The sequence below is a fragment of the Tachysurus vachellii genome, chromosome 1 (assembly GCF_030014155.1).
Source record: "Tachysurus vachellii isolate PV-2020 chromosome 1, HZAU_Pvac_v1, whole genome shotgun sequence".
NCBI lineage: Eukaryota > Metazoa > Chordata > Actinopteri > Siluriformes > Bagridae > Tachysurus > Tachysurus vachellii.
The window spans coordinates 15,583,197-15,599,527 of NC_083460.1; the positions used below are offsets into that span (position 1 = coordinate 15,583,197).

The window sequence follows — 16,331 nt, forward strand, 5'->3', positions numbered from 1 at the left end:
AGATGCCAAACAACCTACCATGCATGTCTTTGGACCGGGGGAGGAAACCGGAGTACCCGGAGGAAACCCCCGAGGCACGGGGAGAACATACAAACTCCACACACACACACACACACACACACACACACAAGGCGGAGGCGGGAATCGAACCCCGACCCTGGAGGTGTGAGGCGAACGTGCGAACCACTAAGCCACAGTGCCCCCCTCAGGTTAATAATAAACCTGTAAATTATTACACATAAATAATACAACCTTTTCCAATAATGTACAATAATAACCTCTGGGACTTTCAGAAAACAACTCTTTATTGCTCCAATAACAAAGAACATTCCAAATGAACGTAAAACATGAAGAGCAAAAGGCATTTATATGTCAAAATACTGTCCTTCACTCTTAGGACTGGGTGAAACGCAATCAAAAATCTATACACAAAGCTAAAATAAATGCTAAAATACATTTTTTTTTACATTACACTGTTCAAGTCATACAACATTTCCTTCTCTGTTTTTACAGAAGAAGCAATCGTCATGTCATGTGACCTTTTTTTGACCTAAGCAGCTTCAGATAAACTTGATAAGTGCAGAGGAACAGCGAGGACGAATCATTGCAGATCTTAGTTCGGTTCACAGCACGGTGGTGGTAAAGCACAAAACAAAAAAAAACCCGGACTAAAAATCCACTACATACGTTGTGAATTTATCCCTTCATATCGTCTGTTTCAACCTGAAAAATTGTCACGTTTATTCCAAAAACAGATTCTGATTTCAATGTTTTTCTGAAAATAAATTCTAAAATTCTAAAATAAATTCTAAAATAAATTGGTTTATTTACAGCGGCGATTACTGACACGCATCCGTGCAGTTATTCGTTTTTCGTTATCGTCGGAAACGTACGTAAACTCGCTACCCCACAATCCATAACGGATTTTTAATTCTCCCAGTTTGTTCGCTACTCCACATTTATGTTCATTCACTGTGTCCAGTGGAAAACTGATGAATGCAAAATATACACACGCACACAGGATCTGAAGAGTATCTTCCACCTGATAAACGTGAGTTACAAAAGCAGTGAACAATCACATATATGACGTCATCACAAGCCATGGTTCACTCACGTGTGTCAAACACGAGTGCAGCTCTCATAGAAAGTCACTACGGGTGTTAAAGGTGAATCATGTGTTTGTGATTTCACCAATTCTAGTAGTTTTTTATTTTATTTTGCAAGAAATCCTGAACGGACTGAAAGAGTATGATGTTAGCATGACATCAGAACCGAAATACAGAGTGTAACCCGAATTCGGTCAAAAACAAGCCAAACTATTTAAACACACAGCAATGATACCAACATCTTTGTTTTTCACAAGATGCATTTTCCCTGTAACAAGCCTTAAAATACATGTTAATAAAATAAAAATAATCTAATAAAAATATATATATGCATATAAGGGGTGGGACAAAACTGGCTGTCACGACAAAGAGAAGAGTGTTGAGCGAGGGATGATGGAAAGACGTCAATCATCGTCGCTGTCGCTGCCTGATTCACTCAGCTGTAGATCGTTTCCTGAGGAGAGAACAAACACCAACACGGTTTCAGCGCACAAATATAACAAACTTAAAAAGTAAACAAAGCTTTTTGGGTAAAAAGTATTCGAGCTGTCTATGATTTTTCTTTATTATTTCTGCTCACAATTTTCTTTGTGTGTGTTACATAGTAGTGGCTACCACAAAGGCTACCACATCAATTAGAAAATGATGTAACTGTGTGTGTGTGTGTGTGTGTGTGTGTGTGTGTGTGTGAGAGAGAGAGAGAGAGAGATACTCACTCAACGTGTTTATCAGCTGGTTGTTACCCTGTGATTTTTCTGTGCCGTTGCTCGGAGGCTCTCGGCTGGGGGACAGATGGAGGTTTGCGCTCTCCTGCTCTCCATCACTGCTGGAACTGTCGTCGTCTCCGCTGCCTGAACAACTGCCCGAGTCTGAGCTGCTGCTGCCACTGCTGCTCATCTGCTCTATGATCTCCACCTCTGCCCGCAGCTCTGATAGAGAGAGAGAGAGAGAGAGAGAGAGATGATTTTGGTTGAGGTGAGGTGATCATGTGTTTCTGATGTATACAGTAAAGTATGTGTAGAGACTGAACGTGGGAGACAGAGCTAACAGCCTTCTCACCTCTCTTGATGTCGTCTAGCTGTGGTTCAGGAGACGGGTTGTCTTTACTCGGGGACGTCTTCACGCCGCTGCTGGGTTTATTGGGCGTTCGGAATTGAGACGCAGGCTGACTGGCTCTCACTGACTGTTGCTCAATCCGAGCCTGGATCTTACTGCTGCCCTCAGCTCTGAGCACAAAGGTCAAAGGTCAAGCAACATCACAGATGGCTTGCTCATGTCGAACACTACCATTTCTATTTTGCAACTCTCACCTGGTTTTCTTGACCTGAATGCTGCTGCTCAGCTTCTCCAGGACAAACTCGCCCGTGTCGTGGTTGATGATCAGGACGCAGTCTTTCTGATACGGTCGCTTGTTGCCTTTGAAGACGGTCATTGGAGGCGTCGAACCCTTGTGAATACATTAAGCAAGATAAGACCCCAAGTATATAACAACTGAGGTATTGTTAATAAAAGAAGAGAGACGTGCTTACTGGTATGTGTGGCAGCGTGATGGTGACCTCGTCTCCTTTTCCCACTTGCAACTCTCCTTCGCACGACGTGTCGATCGAAGCCGGCTTAAAATCATCTGCCACAGTAAAAACGTGATTGTAAAGAAAAATAAAAATGCAAAAAAAATCTCTCCTTTTATTCAGTTCATGAAGTTAAAAAAAAATTCCTCTTGATGCAATATTCGGGTACATGTCTCTGTCTGTCTGAACCTCTGTCTGTCTGTGTTTTGTATTAGTCAGACAGACAGACAGAGACAAAGAGAGACAGAGAGAGAGAGAGAGAGAGAGAGAGAGAGAGAGAGAGCCAGACAGACAGACGGAGAGAGAGAGTCAGACACAGAGACACAGACAGACAGACAGAAAGAAGGAAGGAAAAAATGATAAAGAAGAATATTTCCAGAGATAAAGTGTTATCTCCTAATCAACAATCTCAGTCACTGGTGTTTTAGACATGGGGTAGAAAGACTTTGGGGAAGAACAACACGACTATACAGATTACATTCATAATAAAAATGGCCATTCTGACGTCAGTAATTATTTAGATCAACGTGCGCGTGGTGTAATTGATGAATGAAAGCGTGCGTGATGACGTAACGAGACGTAAACATGCGTTAGCTATGTGTTTATATGTGATTATGGTAAAGTATCCGCTCATGGGCTCACAGAGTAATAAGGCTGGGAGTAATAATGCACTTCACTCACATCTGATGGTGTGGAACGAGGATTTGGCTCTTTTCTCGAAGCTCTCTCCAAGATTTAAAACATGTTCCTCTTTATCCAGCACCGCATTACAGCTTCCGTTCATGACTGTAAGAAGCGAATCAGCCCTCACATCTACATTTATTCACCTGCGGGCTGATCAATGTGCAGATTCTCTCTATAACGTTTTCACACAACACACAACTTGTTGACAAGGCAAGACTTCCGCTCACATTACAAAATAAAAGTCCCTGGTTGATGGAACAAGGAACCAGATAAAATACAAGCCAACAAAAATAACTAAATGTGTATATTTTACTTGTAGATATTATTTTTACTTTTAAAATGTTGTCTGGAAGTAATTTAATGTATATAAAAATTTATATATTTTGTCCTTGCTTTGCATAGGTAATATAGGTAATATAATAATAATAACAACAAGAATGTCGCTTTGCAGGCACCATTAATAATAACAGCAAAAACAATAATAATAAAAGTCCTGTAATGTGTAAAACATGAACAACAAACACGTTCATTAATTATTTTTTTCATTTTTTATTTTTCAGTTTTAATCGTGTTGAGATGTTCATATTATTTATAACTTAAAATTAAACAGATAAAATAGAAAAATAATTAATCAATCCCTTTTTTTGCAGATCTTATCTCCAAAATAATAATAATACAACAACAATAATAATAATAATAATAATAATAATAATAATAATAATAATAAAACAATAATACTAATAAAAATAGTAATAATAAAATAATAATAAAAAATAGTAATAATAAAATAATAATAATAATTATTATTATATAATATAATATATATAATATTATACTTTAACCTATATAATTTAGACTATACATACAATGCGCCTTTTAAAAAACCGAAAGCGGTATTTGATATTTTATAGTTCTGCTTTTTTTAAAAACGTGCTGTGAAGTTTTCGTTTCCTCGTGTATTACGTATGTTACGGTAAAACAGAACGGACGATTAAACTATTCTGCGTCTAGAAGGCGTTTAACCAATCAGATATTGGCACAGAAAAGGGGGCGTGGCTACACAGAGAACGCGGAAGTTTTCCATGTGTACAGAAAAAGATGAAGGATTTTTGAATGTATTAAAATAAATATAATGACAGCTTCAGATCCAAAACTTATTTTGTTATTCAGTGGAAAACGGAAATCCGGGAAGGACTACGTGACCGATTTGATACAAAAAAGGTGATTTTTTTTTATTTTTAATACAAAAAGAATCAATGCTAATGGCTCAGTCTTAGGATCAATACACTTGCATTCAACATTTATGGTATTTAGCAGACAAACATATTTCAATTAGTACAACTGAGCAACAAGGGCCTTGCTCAGGGACCCAGCAGTGGCCTGGGATTCGAACCCTTGACCTTCTGATCCCTAGTCCAACACCGTAACCACTGGGATACCACATAAAGTTCCTATGTATGTACAGTATAGTATACTAATAATGTATTTCCATGTGTGTAGGTTGAGTCCAAAGCTGTGCTGCATCCTCCGGCTTTCTGCTCCACTCAAAGAACAATACGCACAGGTATCCATAATCGTTTACTGCTTCATAAACATCAGGTCAATTAAGATATGAACTGATTCAAATCCCACACATCATTAGGAGCATGGACTGGACTTTGAGGAGCTTCTGGGAGCAGGGAAGTACAAAGAACAGCACCGGGCAGAGATGATCAGATGGGGAGAGAGAAGAAGGCAGAAAGACCCAGGCTTCTTCTGTCGCATGGCTGTGTGTGGAGCCTCTCAACCCATGTGGGTGAGTACTGGGGTAAACCCTGATTATCCACTTAATCTGATCAAAGACCAGCTGTCAAAACACAGGAGCTGGTCAAACTGGTAGATCATTTCTCACCCTAGTGTTTTGGTAAGTTGGTATCTGGTTAGACCCGGATGGACTAATAAGCTTGGACTAAGTTTAAGGGTTGATTGTGTTTGAATAGGCCTCGTGTCATTAATTTTATTGTGAAACATTTTTAACCTCCTCTTCCCACCACTAAAACATACATATTGAAACTAATTTCTAAATGCATTATGTTATTCTTAATTTGAATTACAAAATACACAAACACACAACCTTTAGGTAACCCTGAATAATATGGACCTGGTTCACTTAATTAAGCAGCACTTTGTGTAATTTCTTGTTCATGCCCTTCCGGATTAGAGTTTGACCTTAACCCGATAACTCATTGTAAGAAGCTGAAGTCCTGTTGCATGATTGGATCAACTGCTTAATGCTAACCAGCCCTGACCTGTCTGTCTGTCTGTCTGTCTGTCTGTCTCTCGGTTTCTAGATTGTGAGTGACTGCAGGCGCATGTCTGATTTACAGTGGTTCTGGAGTGAATATCCACAGCAGTGTGTGTGTGTCCGTGTGGAGGCTTCTGAGCAAACCAGGGCTCAGAGGGGATGGAGATTCACTGCAGGTAAGAGAGAACCACTGCCAACAATACAAACCTGCACACTTTGATTATGATATACCAGTGACCAGCTCTGTAGCATGGTGGAAGTTGCATTATACCAATAACCAGTTCTGAAGCATGGTGGTGGGTGCACCATGTTTTTACATAGATATTTTGTGGATAGCTGTCCATCCACCTGAAACTTACAGAAGACGCAACCAAGCAATGACCAAAAACTAAGTTACCAAAGTAGACAATTATTTTTTGAATGACTTTCGAAATAAATTTTAAAAATTCTGTCAGTTATTTGTATCAAAGTTCCTGCGTTATATTTTTCCTGACTTACTTTGTGAGCAACTCTAAAGATTTGGAAAGGCAGTCTGCACCAAGTTGGTGGTTTATTAGCTTCATCATGTGAAAATAGCCTTGTTTGTAAACTGACTCCTATTGTCCACCTCTTGCTCCTCAGGAGTAGACGATGCAGAGTCTGAATGTGGTCTGGATCAGGACGTGGACTTTGACTGGACCATAAGGAACGACGGTGATGTCACGTTTCTCGACAGACAGCTCCAGGGACTGTTGTCATTAGCTAGGGAGAGGACAATGGAGCACCAATACACACAATATAGTATAAAATCAAATGGACAATGAACAGGAGATTTAGCTGTCGAACTAACTAAAGTATTATGACCTGTTATTTTTTGACATCCTGAAAATTGACGGGCATTTATATTATGATTTGCAAAACATTATGTTGCTGTTTACATTCATATATTTTTAAGAGCAATTAAGAGAACCAATCCCCGTAGTGCCTAAGCAAGTCCTAAACCATAACAGATTTGCTTGAATGTGATTGTCTCACTTGTAATTATTCCAAATAAAATGGCTAAACATTAGCATTCCTAATAGGAATGGCCTCTTTGTGGTCTGATGAAAATAAAGATAACGTCATATGAAATCTGATGTAATAGCATGCAATTTATATTTCATCAGATCTCAACCAGTGTTGTAATGTAATGGAGTACAAATACTTCGTTACTGTACTTAAGTAAAAATTTCACGTATCTGTACTTTACTTCACTATTTAAATTTATGCCAACTTTCACTTTTACTCCATTACATTTCCTAGATAAAATGTATACTTTTACTCCGATATATTTCCACTAAGCATCTTCGTTACTCGTTACTACAAAATAAAATCAGAAGAAATGTGTGCAACTCCAATAAGGGAGGTTTGGCGAATCAGTGCTCCTAGATTGCATTACGCTCCGCACGATCTATTTCAGCGTAATGTTGCCAAAAGGAGGCGGAAGCACAACTGAAACCGCCATGGAAGCACCTGCTGGAGGACCTCCCGTTATCGTAGACCAGGGGTGTCCAACCAGTCAGAGACCAAGAGCCACATTTTTTACTGTGTTACAGCAAAGAGCCACATTATACACATGGGCACACATCAGGGCTGCCAACTTTTGAGTTCACCTTAGAGTGAGATTTTGGGGGGTGGTGCTTTGGTTATGGGGAGGGGCTTATGGAGGGGCGTGGCTTGATGTGGAAAAAAATGCAAACAAAATCCTTGCATTAGCAGAAGTGTAATAAGTATATATTGATTGTCAAAGTATTTGGTATCTGTACAGAATTTCTTGGAAGATTTACATTACATTTATTTTTCACAAACATTTTACAGAAATAGAAATAGTGTCTTTTCCTGCTGCTTCTCAGGGTCACAGGACTTCTTGGAGGGCTGATAAGCTGCCCACATTGATACAAGTGTTCTTTTCTTGCCTGTCCCTGACACTTTAGATAACATCCTATAATAGAAAATATAAATTTATCCATACTGACACCACCACCAGTCAAATCTCTGGACATGATTGATAAGTTGTGATTGATATAAATAAAATCATTTTAATATGGGATGTCGTTGACTTGACATTCTGTTCTACTATGCATGTCCAGATATTTGTCATCTGGAAATGCTTTTGTACTGTTTTTTTATGACAAAGTTATGTAAAATAACTGCTCAGTGCTGCAAAACAAACAACTCTGCTAATGCTAACTTAATTCTATATAAACTATATAACAGCATAGGCCTATTAGTTACTAGTCTAAACTGGACGGAGACACGGAGACGCCCTGTAACTCACTGACCTGCCTGCGTTCACAATTCACACGGTGCAGATGGGAGGGAGAACGGCTGACTACACAGTTTATGGGAATAAATTGTGAATTTCCCTCAAAATTGTCACAAAAAACTCACTACACTGCAGGGGCGGTTCTAGGATTTCATCTTTAGGGGGACTTAACTCCGTTACATTACAACACTGGGGATTTGAGATACATCTTACATCTTACAATGTAAACAGTGGTGAATTCATGTGCTAAATAAAATGGTCACAAACTCCACAGATGATGAGCAGTAACTAGAAACCAGCAGAGTTCTTACACCATTCTGTGTTGATGTAAACACACACCACCACCGCGAGTCTTACAGCACAGAGCTGCATTTCTGTCGGCTCTAAACGATGTGAGTTCGTTTGTCTGCTTTTGGGACTTGTGTGAAAACCTGATGATGTTTTGGATCATATTTTAAGCGACACTGTATATACACTCATATGCTGTATAACTGTATATACTAGCACTTTGTACCTGTGAGCAAGTGTAGTAACGTGGATGTTATACACAAAGCTGTATTGTATTGAACATGTTCTCTGGACGCACTGGTGTTGTGCTGGTGGTAGCTGAGCACTGAGCTAGAGAGCGGTTATACACTCTACTTCTGTTAATAAACATTCATATCTTAACAAAAACATGCTTTAAAAAATAAACAAACGCATGTTTTTGTTTGAGTAACATGACGTCACAGGCGCGAGCGCTTAAAAAATAACTTTCATCAGCTGCAGACAGAAAAACGCGCAAATGGAAACGACGGCTTGTTATCGTCCGGAATGTGGTAAGTAAACTCCATTTTTTTTAAAATAAAAATAATGGTTATTAAAGTAAATATTACAGTAAATATTCACGCTGGAGAAATGTCCTCACTCCTTGGCTGAAGTGTTATTAATCATATCAACAAGAGTGTAATACCTCCAAAGTGTACAAGATCGTGATATAAATGTGATATATATATATATATATATATATATATATATATATATATATATATATATATATATATATATATATAAAGTCATATCCCGGTGGCACTGAGATAATTGAAATTGTCCCTGACAGTACAGAGAAGCGGAGAGCTGCAGGTTTTTGGATCGAATGAAATAATAAAAAGAAACAAACGAAACCATGTCGACAGCGGAAGAGACGATTAAGATGATTTTTGATGAAACTTGAGAGGAGGCTGTGAGGAACTCTTTATTTCATCAGGTAGTATGTGTGTGTGTAGTAATTCTATACAAATAAATGTATTAAAACTCATTCATCAACCTTGAAAAGTTTCCCCCAGTGGGTTTATTTTCTTTATAGTCAATAACTTTAGTCGAAGCCATTTGTTTACTGATTAAAATAACAAAAAACAAAAACAAAGACTGGACAATGTATTAGAATTATACAATAACAACATCTCTTAAGCCGTGATACACATCCAGAATTTATGTCTAAATATGCGAAAGAAACGAAGGCAATTTTCTCCTTAAGTCTCCTTAACTCCTTGGCTGAAGTGTTATTAATCATATCAACAAAAGTGAAAGGCTTCCAAAGTGTATAAGATCATGATATAAATGTGATCTATATCTAAAGTCATATCCCTAGTAATTTTAACTGTTTTTTTTTTTTTTAACCAGACTCACTTTGTTGTGAAAGAACACGTTGGCAAGAAGAGAAATCTGATGGATGTTACTTACGAAAGACCTGAGGAGCAGTTGGTTAAAAGGAGTAGATCAGAGTCAGGAGAGAAGGACGTGGAGACCATCAAGCCTGAGACCAATGTAGAGGCATCCTCCACTGTCACAAGGAGAGTCGGCGAGGAGAATCCTTTGAAGAGAAAGTGCATGGATGTTTCTCAAGGACCTGAGTCCAGGCCTGAAGGGACAGCAAAAAGGAGGAGAACAGAGACAGAGGAGAACTATAAGAAGATGAAAGGTGAGAGACAGAAAACAGGAACATGACCTGTTTTGAGATCAGACATTTCATAATTCTTGACTCGTAATAGATGCTGTCTGTGGTAGCATCACTGAGCCGGATCTCTAAATCGGCACTCATTTGTTTGTTACTTTTGTTCTACAGACATCTTTTTAAAGCGCTACGCAGTGGGATGTCTGCTAGGACGTGGAGGCTGCGCTTCCGTCTACGCAGGGGTCCGGAGCTCAGATGGGAAAAAGGTCATTTTCAGCACAAATGCAGTTACCTGGCACTGGTAAACACAAGGAAAAACTTGTAAAGTTATTTATCTGTTTCTTTGTTACAGGTGGCGCTGAAGATCATGTCCAAGATTCTAAATGACAAGTACATCACAGTAGTAAGTGAAAAATTACTTGTGATTTTCCTGATACGAAGGGTGAAAGTGACAAAACTCGTCAATCACAGTTTTTTTTCAACTCGTAATTGGATGGTCATTAGGACTTATTAATTAATTACACTTGCATTTTAATCATTATTTTGACTTCATGTTCATTTCTGTCCAATCCAGTACTAACCTTGCCTGCTCTGTTTTTAGCCCGGTGACACACGCAGACTCCCCGCTGAGGTGGCGATTGTGGAACTCGTGTGCAAGCCGCCACGCTGTCCGTATGTGATCGAACTGCTAGATTGGATTGAGACGCCCGCAGGCATCATCATCGTCTTGGAGAGGCCGGACCACTGCGTTGATCTTTTCGAATTCTGTAGGCCTGTGAACGTGACTGAAAATATGGCTAAAATCATCATGCAGCAAGTCATTCAGGCTGCACGTCACTGCCGTGCCCGGGGTGTGTTCCACCGTGACATCAAGGAAGAAAATATTCTCATCAACCCTCACAACCTTGAAGTCAAGCTCATTGATTTTGGCTGCGGTGATCTACATAAAGATACTCCCTACACTGAATATGCAGGTACCTGCACCTAAGAGACGAGTAGATTCGAAGGGTTGTGGAGCATTTTGTGATCTTACTGATGATACTCTTTCTCTGTCTCTCATTCAGGCACTCCGATTTACTTCCCTCCTGAATGGCTAACCGAAAGAAAGTATTTTAAAAGTAAGTAAGTAAGTACCCGCTACTGTCTGGGGTCTGGGTGTTCTCCTGTACAGCATGCTGTGTGGAACCAGGCCGTTTAACAGCCCACACCAGACTGTTTATGGCCGCCAATGTTTCCCAGATCATCTGTCTATATGTAAGAAAATACACATTTGTACACAAAGCTGCCATTGCTAAATAGCTGGAATTGTTTTTTTAAGTTACTAACTGAGAGAAATAATGAACATACATTTCTAAAGGTTACCATATTTCATTTTTAACCAATTACATTATTTCATACAGCTTCCTGCAGTCTGATCAACTGGTGTCTACAAAAAGACGTCCAACACTAGAGCAGGTTATTGCACACAGCTGGGTCCGAAATCACATGGTTGCCCCCTGCTGCAGAGCCCCTGTGGTTGTAGGAGGAATGACTCCAGTACTTCAAATTCATCAGGAATTCAAAAGAATTATTGTTTATACAATTTAATTACTCATGTATTAAATTGACTTTGTAATATGTTTTTATTTTTTGATCATTGTGACTGACTTTTGATGATTTTTTTTTTGACTTTTGATGATTTTTCTTTTCTTGATTTTTGATCATTGTGTAAGAAATAAATGTGACACTTTACAAATAACTTTACATTACACTTGCAAATAAAACCAATGTAGTTTTGTTACAGCATTCTATGTCCAATCCTTGGCATTCTCCCGATGGTAACTGTGTGATAAACCTTGGTAGGCCTTTTATTTTTTACTTTAATACATTCTTCTGTAATACTCTCAAATTGTCCATGCTTAGAATCCTTTCAACACTTGTTCCTTGGGATTATTTACTTGAAGATGTCTCTGAGGAGGTGATGAACTGGTTGCAACAGCACTGTGATACCTCAGGAACGCTGTTGTCAAGAAGACCTTATACATTCCTGTCACACTCTCTGTTACACTGTTCATCTGGGTCTGGAGATCATGCTGTAAGGTTCACCTAGACCGGAACATGGATTCATTGTAGATAAGCACTTTGGGACAGCGTTGGGCACTCTTGTGTCTTTAATGCTGTCACGAGAGCTGCCTTTCTTGTCCATCCCCATATCTTTATTTCTTTTTGATCTGAAAAACACTTGAAAACATAATTAATTTATACCCCCCCTTTTATAAACACAACACACAAAAAAAACATTACAAACACATACAATATAAACTTGCCTATTTACATGGCCCTTATGACTGCCATCAGCTTTTTATATTAATGGATCTATGTGGAGTGATCTCTTACCAGGTTGTTGGTTTTTAGTTTTGTGGCAGAGCTTGTGATGTGAATCTCTGTGATGTGTAGTCTCTCCCAGTGAGCAGACCACTGGCCCTTATTTTGGTAATTCTTTACCAAAACGTCATAACTACTTTCAAATTTGTGATGGTGCACATTCTGACCAGAATGCATTTTGTTTTTCTGACTTTGCCAAATTTGTTGAGTGGCTTGGTGAAAAATAACAGGCAAGGAGTTACAGATTCTTGAGCTCCTTCGTCAGTATGTTTACTGTAGCCTGTAACTAGTTTAAATCTGTTTTCGCGCCTGTTCTCTTAAGGGAAAATTTGCATTCCTTTGAAATATGTCCCTCTTTGCCACATGAATAACACACCAGGAGTTTATCAGGGTTATGAGGGGTAAATGTGTAAATGTCAGCATATTGCTCGAAAACTTTTAGAAAATCTAATGGATCTGTTTGGTAGGAACAAACAGTGGTGTCAAAAGTATTCACATTCATTACTCAGGTAGAAGTATAGATACTAGCGTTTAAAAAGACTTCTGTAGAAGTTGAAGTATCAACTCAAGCTTTTTACTCAAGTAAAAGTGTAAAAGTACTGGTTTCAAAACTACTTAAAGTATAAAAGTAAAGGTAATGCAAGGAAAAAATGCCATTAAGGACAAAAGCTTAGGCTGTGCCACAGGGGCCTTTTATGCACTACCCCACCTCCTCAAAAAACATATTTCTAAAGGTCATAATGACTATAATGTTATATTAAAATGATAATGTTGAAAAATTTGGGATGCACTAGGCTACCTGTTTCAGCCACACGCTGTATATGCCCATTGAAAAAAAACGCATTTTAGTACAATGCAAATACATTAAAGAACTATATATGTGTACTACTGAGCTGTGTTTCATGGAGCAGAAGATATGACTAGTTGGCTATAAGTATTGTAATGGTGCAAAAAGTCAAACTTCAGAGGCATGTCATCAATAACCTTTATTGAAACAAACACATTGGACTTGAACAACAACAACAACGGGGTAATCAACATCAGTTAAGTACAGAACATGCGACAAAGAGTTAGTAATAGGCTTTGTTCATCCACAAAAGCAGCTGGTTCTCAAAGTTCTTTGAGCCAATGCATGCTCTTCTTGGCCTGAAGATCAGCCCTGCAACAATAAACAGTCTTTCACAGGCTGCTGAGGCCGGGAGTGCCGTATTAAGTGTACTGTAAGTGATAGCTGGCACACAGCTGGGAAGGACTTCAGTACAATCTACTGTGTCTCCTGGGCACCCCAGGTACGCATACAAATGCTGGGTCGTTTCAAGAGGGCTCTTTTCAAGGAGGAAAAAAGTTCATCAGAATAAATAAATTCATACAGATTTAAAACATCGTAAGGATGAGAAAATTATGACAGAAATTTTACTTTTGGGTGAACTATCCCTTTAAAGCTGTTTTAGGACCACAAGCAGCTGCTGGCATGAATGAAAATTAGCAGTAAAATCATTTTAAACAGCATTTAGCTAATAGTTGGGCCTATTAGGCATGTGCACTCTCATACACAGACAGGATCATGACTATCCTTAGTACGTAACTTATGAACCAGCTGTAGATTATAGCTTTGAACAATTAACTTACAAATATTACATATAGTAACAATATAAGCTCAGATAACATTTGGTTAAAGTTGAATTTCAAATCTCACAGAGCCACCAAACTGGTTTGCAATGTTGAATCATAGCCTACTGGTAGCAAGCAAACCATTGGCATGTACCCAAGTTTGCCACAGCAAACATTGCAAATTTATCATTATTAGTACGTTACTAGGTCACTACAATATTGTCAATAATCTACTAATAATAACTTTGCACAATTAACTTACAAATATAGCAATAATTTAAGCTCAGATAACATTTGGCTAAAGTCGAATTTCAAATTTGTTAATAATTGACTGATAACAAAATTTCAGCTTACCTCAATATGCTTTTTTAAATTAGACGGCAAGTTTTTGAAAGACATTAGCTCGTGGTATTTGTGTGCGGCGCCAAGGCTGCCAACTCTCACGCACACAATTGACCCGATTATCACGCTCTCACGCCACACCCCCATATTCTCACGCAGAATCGTGCAACAGTGAGGGAAAAAAATCGCGCCGCATGATCTCGCAAAGCAACACGCAGAGACCAGACAGACATTGTAGTGAGTTTTTTGTGACAATTGTGAGGGAAATTCACAATTTATTCCCATAAACTGTGTAGTCAGCCGTTCTCCCTCCCATCTGCACCGTGTGAATTGTGAACGCAGGCAGGTCAGTGAGTTACAGGGCGTCTCCGGGTCTCCGTCCAGTTTAGGCTAGTAACTAATAGGCCTATGCTGTTATATAGTTTATATAGAATTAAGTTAGCATTAGCAGAGTTGTTTGTTTTGCAGCACTGAGCAGTTATTTTACATAACTTTGTCATAAAAAACAGTACAAAAGCATTTCCAGATGACAAATATCTGGACATGCTTAGTAGAACAGAATGTCAAGTCAACGACATCCCATATTAAAATGATTTTATTTATATCAATCACAACTTATCAATCATGTCCAGAGATTTGACTGGTGGTGGTGTCAGTATGGATACATTTATATTTTCTATTATAGGATGTTATCTAAAGTGTCAGGGACAGGCAAGAAAAGAACACTTGTATCAATGTGGGCAGCTTATCAGCCCTCCAAGAAGTCCTGTGACCCTGAGAAGCAGCAGGAAAAGACACTATTTCTATTTCTGTAAAATGTTGTAGTCATCTTGTAGTTTGTGATGTCTTGCAGGCGTTTCCACACAAGCTGGTTTTCAGCTAACAACCCTGCATAGCTTCTTTTGGCTATTCTGATCTCTTTTGTCAGTAGGTTCCTGGCCTGCTTATACAGAGTTTTGTTCTCCCCTCTGTAGGCATCTTCTTTGGCATGTCAAATTTTTTTCAGTTTGGCTGTGAACCATGGCTTCTTGTTATAGAATTTGAGGAAGGTTTCGGGTTGGCACACACACACACACGACTTCACAAAAATTGATGTAAGATGTCAGTCAGTTCATCCAGGCTGTCAAAACAGTCTTGTAGTTCTTGCTTTGCCACACTGGTCCATCTCTTCACTGTTTTGACTACAGGCTTAGTAGATATTGGTTTCTGCCTGTATGTTGGAATAAGATGAATCAAACAGTGATCAGTTCTCCAAGGCTGCCCTGGGTACAGAGCGATATGCGTCCTTAAGAATTGTGTAGCAATGATCCATTGTATTTTTCTCCTTTGTGGGACAATTAATATGCTGTCTGTATCTTAGAATTTCAAGTGTTAGTTTTGCCCTGTTAAAGTCTCCAAGGATAATAAAGAGAGAATCTGGATTATTCATTAAAATGTTCCAACCCTATGGCGCATATTTTATATTGACGGATCATTTTATTCCAAATGCTCTACATCACAGACATCGAATTCAAGTCATTCATGATTCTTGTTTCGTTCAGCTTGTGCTAACTTGAAATATCATTTTTGCACAAGACTATCGAGTGTTGACAGCAGAGCCATTAGTTTGGCATTCCACACATGCCTCTGCATCTCACTTGCCTTCCTGCTGCATTTTGATCAGAAATCAGATACGTCGAGAAACACTTCAGTGATTTACAGAAAATCCAAAAAATGTCTAGAGGTTTACAAATATGTTGAAAAAAATAGCACGAAAGACACAAGAGTCTGTGTTAGAATTAATAAGCTTCTATATCCTGTTAAGGCTTTCCACTAGATAGCTGGGATTTGCATTCATTAAGCCTCAAGAGCATTAGTGAGGTCAGGTACTGATCATCGTTTCAGTTCATCCCAAAGGGGTTCAGGTCAGTTGTGGGTTCTTCCATTTTAAACTTAAACCGTGTGTTCATGGAGCTCGCTTTGTGCACAGGGGCACCGTCCTGCTGTAACAGGTTTGGGCCTCAGTTTCAGAAAAGGGAAATTCTATTAAAATATATATTGCAACAGTATGTAGTAGAATTACATATGGGTTTGATGACCAGGTGGCCATACACTGTATGTATATTTGCTGACATACAGTTTTAAATAAAACTCGACTTCATTGGCTGACAAGTGG

General features: G+C 38.8%; 3 protein-coding genes across 3 annotated transcripts; 2 read left to right on the forward strand and 1 right to left on the reverse strand.

The window, feature by feature from the left end:
- Window positions 1–287: 287 nt before the first annotated feature.
- On the reverse strand, window positions 288–3,589 carry eaf1 (ELL associated factor 1). Its single transcript, XM_060874234.1, has 6 exons — window positions 3,356–3,589; window positions 2,636–2,730; window positions 2,417–2,553; window positions 2,166–2,332; window positions 1,823–2,035; window positions 288–1,560 (listed from the first exon to the last, which is right to left on the reverse strand). The coding sequence occupies exons 1-6, from the start codon at window positions 3,456–3,458 to the stop codon at window positions 1,511–1,513; spliced, it is 765 nt and encodes a 254-aa protein (XP_060730217.1). The 5' UTR covers window positions 3,459–3,589; the 3' UTR covers window positions 288–1,510.
- Window positions 3,590–4,405: 816 nt separating this feature from the next.
- pmvk (phosphomevalonate kinase) lies at window positions 4,406–6,690 on the forward strand. Its single transcript, XM_060860562.1, has 5 exons — window positions 4,406–4,579; window positions 4,859–4,922; window positions 5,001–5,153; window positions 5,689–5,818; window positions 6,264–6,690. Exons 1-5 carry the CDS (start codon window positions 4,491–4,493, stop codon window positions 6,443–6,445), a joined length of 618 nt encoding a protein of 205 aa, XP_060716545.1. The 5' UTR covers window positions 4,406–4,490; the 3' UTR covers window positions 6,446–6,690.
- A 3,525-nt stretch (window positions 6,691–10,215) lies between these two features.
- Window positions 10,216–11,291, forward strand: LOC132839577 (serine/threonine-protein kinase pim-2-like). Its single transcript, XM_060860668.1, has 3 exons — window positions 10,216–10,262; window positions 10,461–10,833; window positions 10,924–11,291. Exons 1-3 carry the CDS (start codon window positions 10,227–10,229, stop codon window positions 10,983–10,985), a joined length of 471 nt encoding a protein of 156 aa, XP_060716651.1. The 5' UTR covers window positions 10,216–10,226; the 3' UTR covers window positions 10,986–11,291.
- The last annotated feature ends 5,040 nt before the right edge of the window (window positions 11,292–16,331 follow it).

Excerpts from the sequence above, each read along its gene's own strand:
- eaf1 (XM_060874234.1), bottom strand. The coding sequence starts at position 3,458 with ATGAACGGAAGCTGTAATGCGGTGCTGGATAAAGAGGAACATGTTTTA. Across the intron at positions 2,333-2,416 it reads ATTCAGGTCAAGAAAACCAG|AGCTGAGGGCAGCAGTAAGA; the intron begins GTGAGAGTTGCA and ends CTTTGTGCTCAG. Across the intron at positions 1,561-1,822 it reads CCAGCTGATAAACACGTTGA|GAAACGATCTACAGCTGAGT; the intron begins GTGAGTATCTCT and ends TTCTCTCCTCAG.
- pmvk (XM_060860562.1), top strand. The coding sequence starts at position 4,491 with ATGACAGCTTCAGATCCAAAACTTATTTTGTTATTCAGTGGAAAACGG. Across the intron at positions 4,923-5,000 it reads TCAAAGAACAATACGCACAG|GAGCATGGACTGGACTTTGA; the intron begins GTATCCATAATC and ends ACACATCATTAG. Across the intron at positions 5,154-5,688 it reads GAGCCTCTCAACCCATGTGG|ATTGTGAGTGACTGCAGGCG; the intron begins GTGAGTACTGGG and ends CTCGGTTTCTAG.
- LOC132839577 (XM_060860668.1), top strand. The coding sequence starts at position 10,227 with ATGTCCAAGATTCTAAATGACAAGTACATCACAGTA. Across the intron at positions 10,263-10,460 it reads ATGACAAGTACATCACAGTA|CCCGGTGACACACGCAGACT; the intron begins GTAAGTGAAAAA and ends CTCTGTTTTTAG. Across the intron at positions 10,834-10,923 it reads TCCCTACACTGAATATGCAG|GCACTCCGATTTACTTCCCT; the intron begins GTACCTGCACCT and ends TCTCTCATTCAG.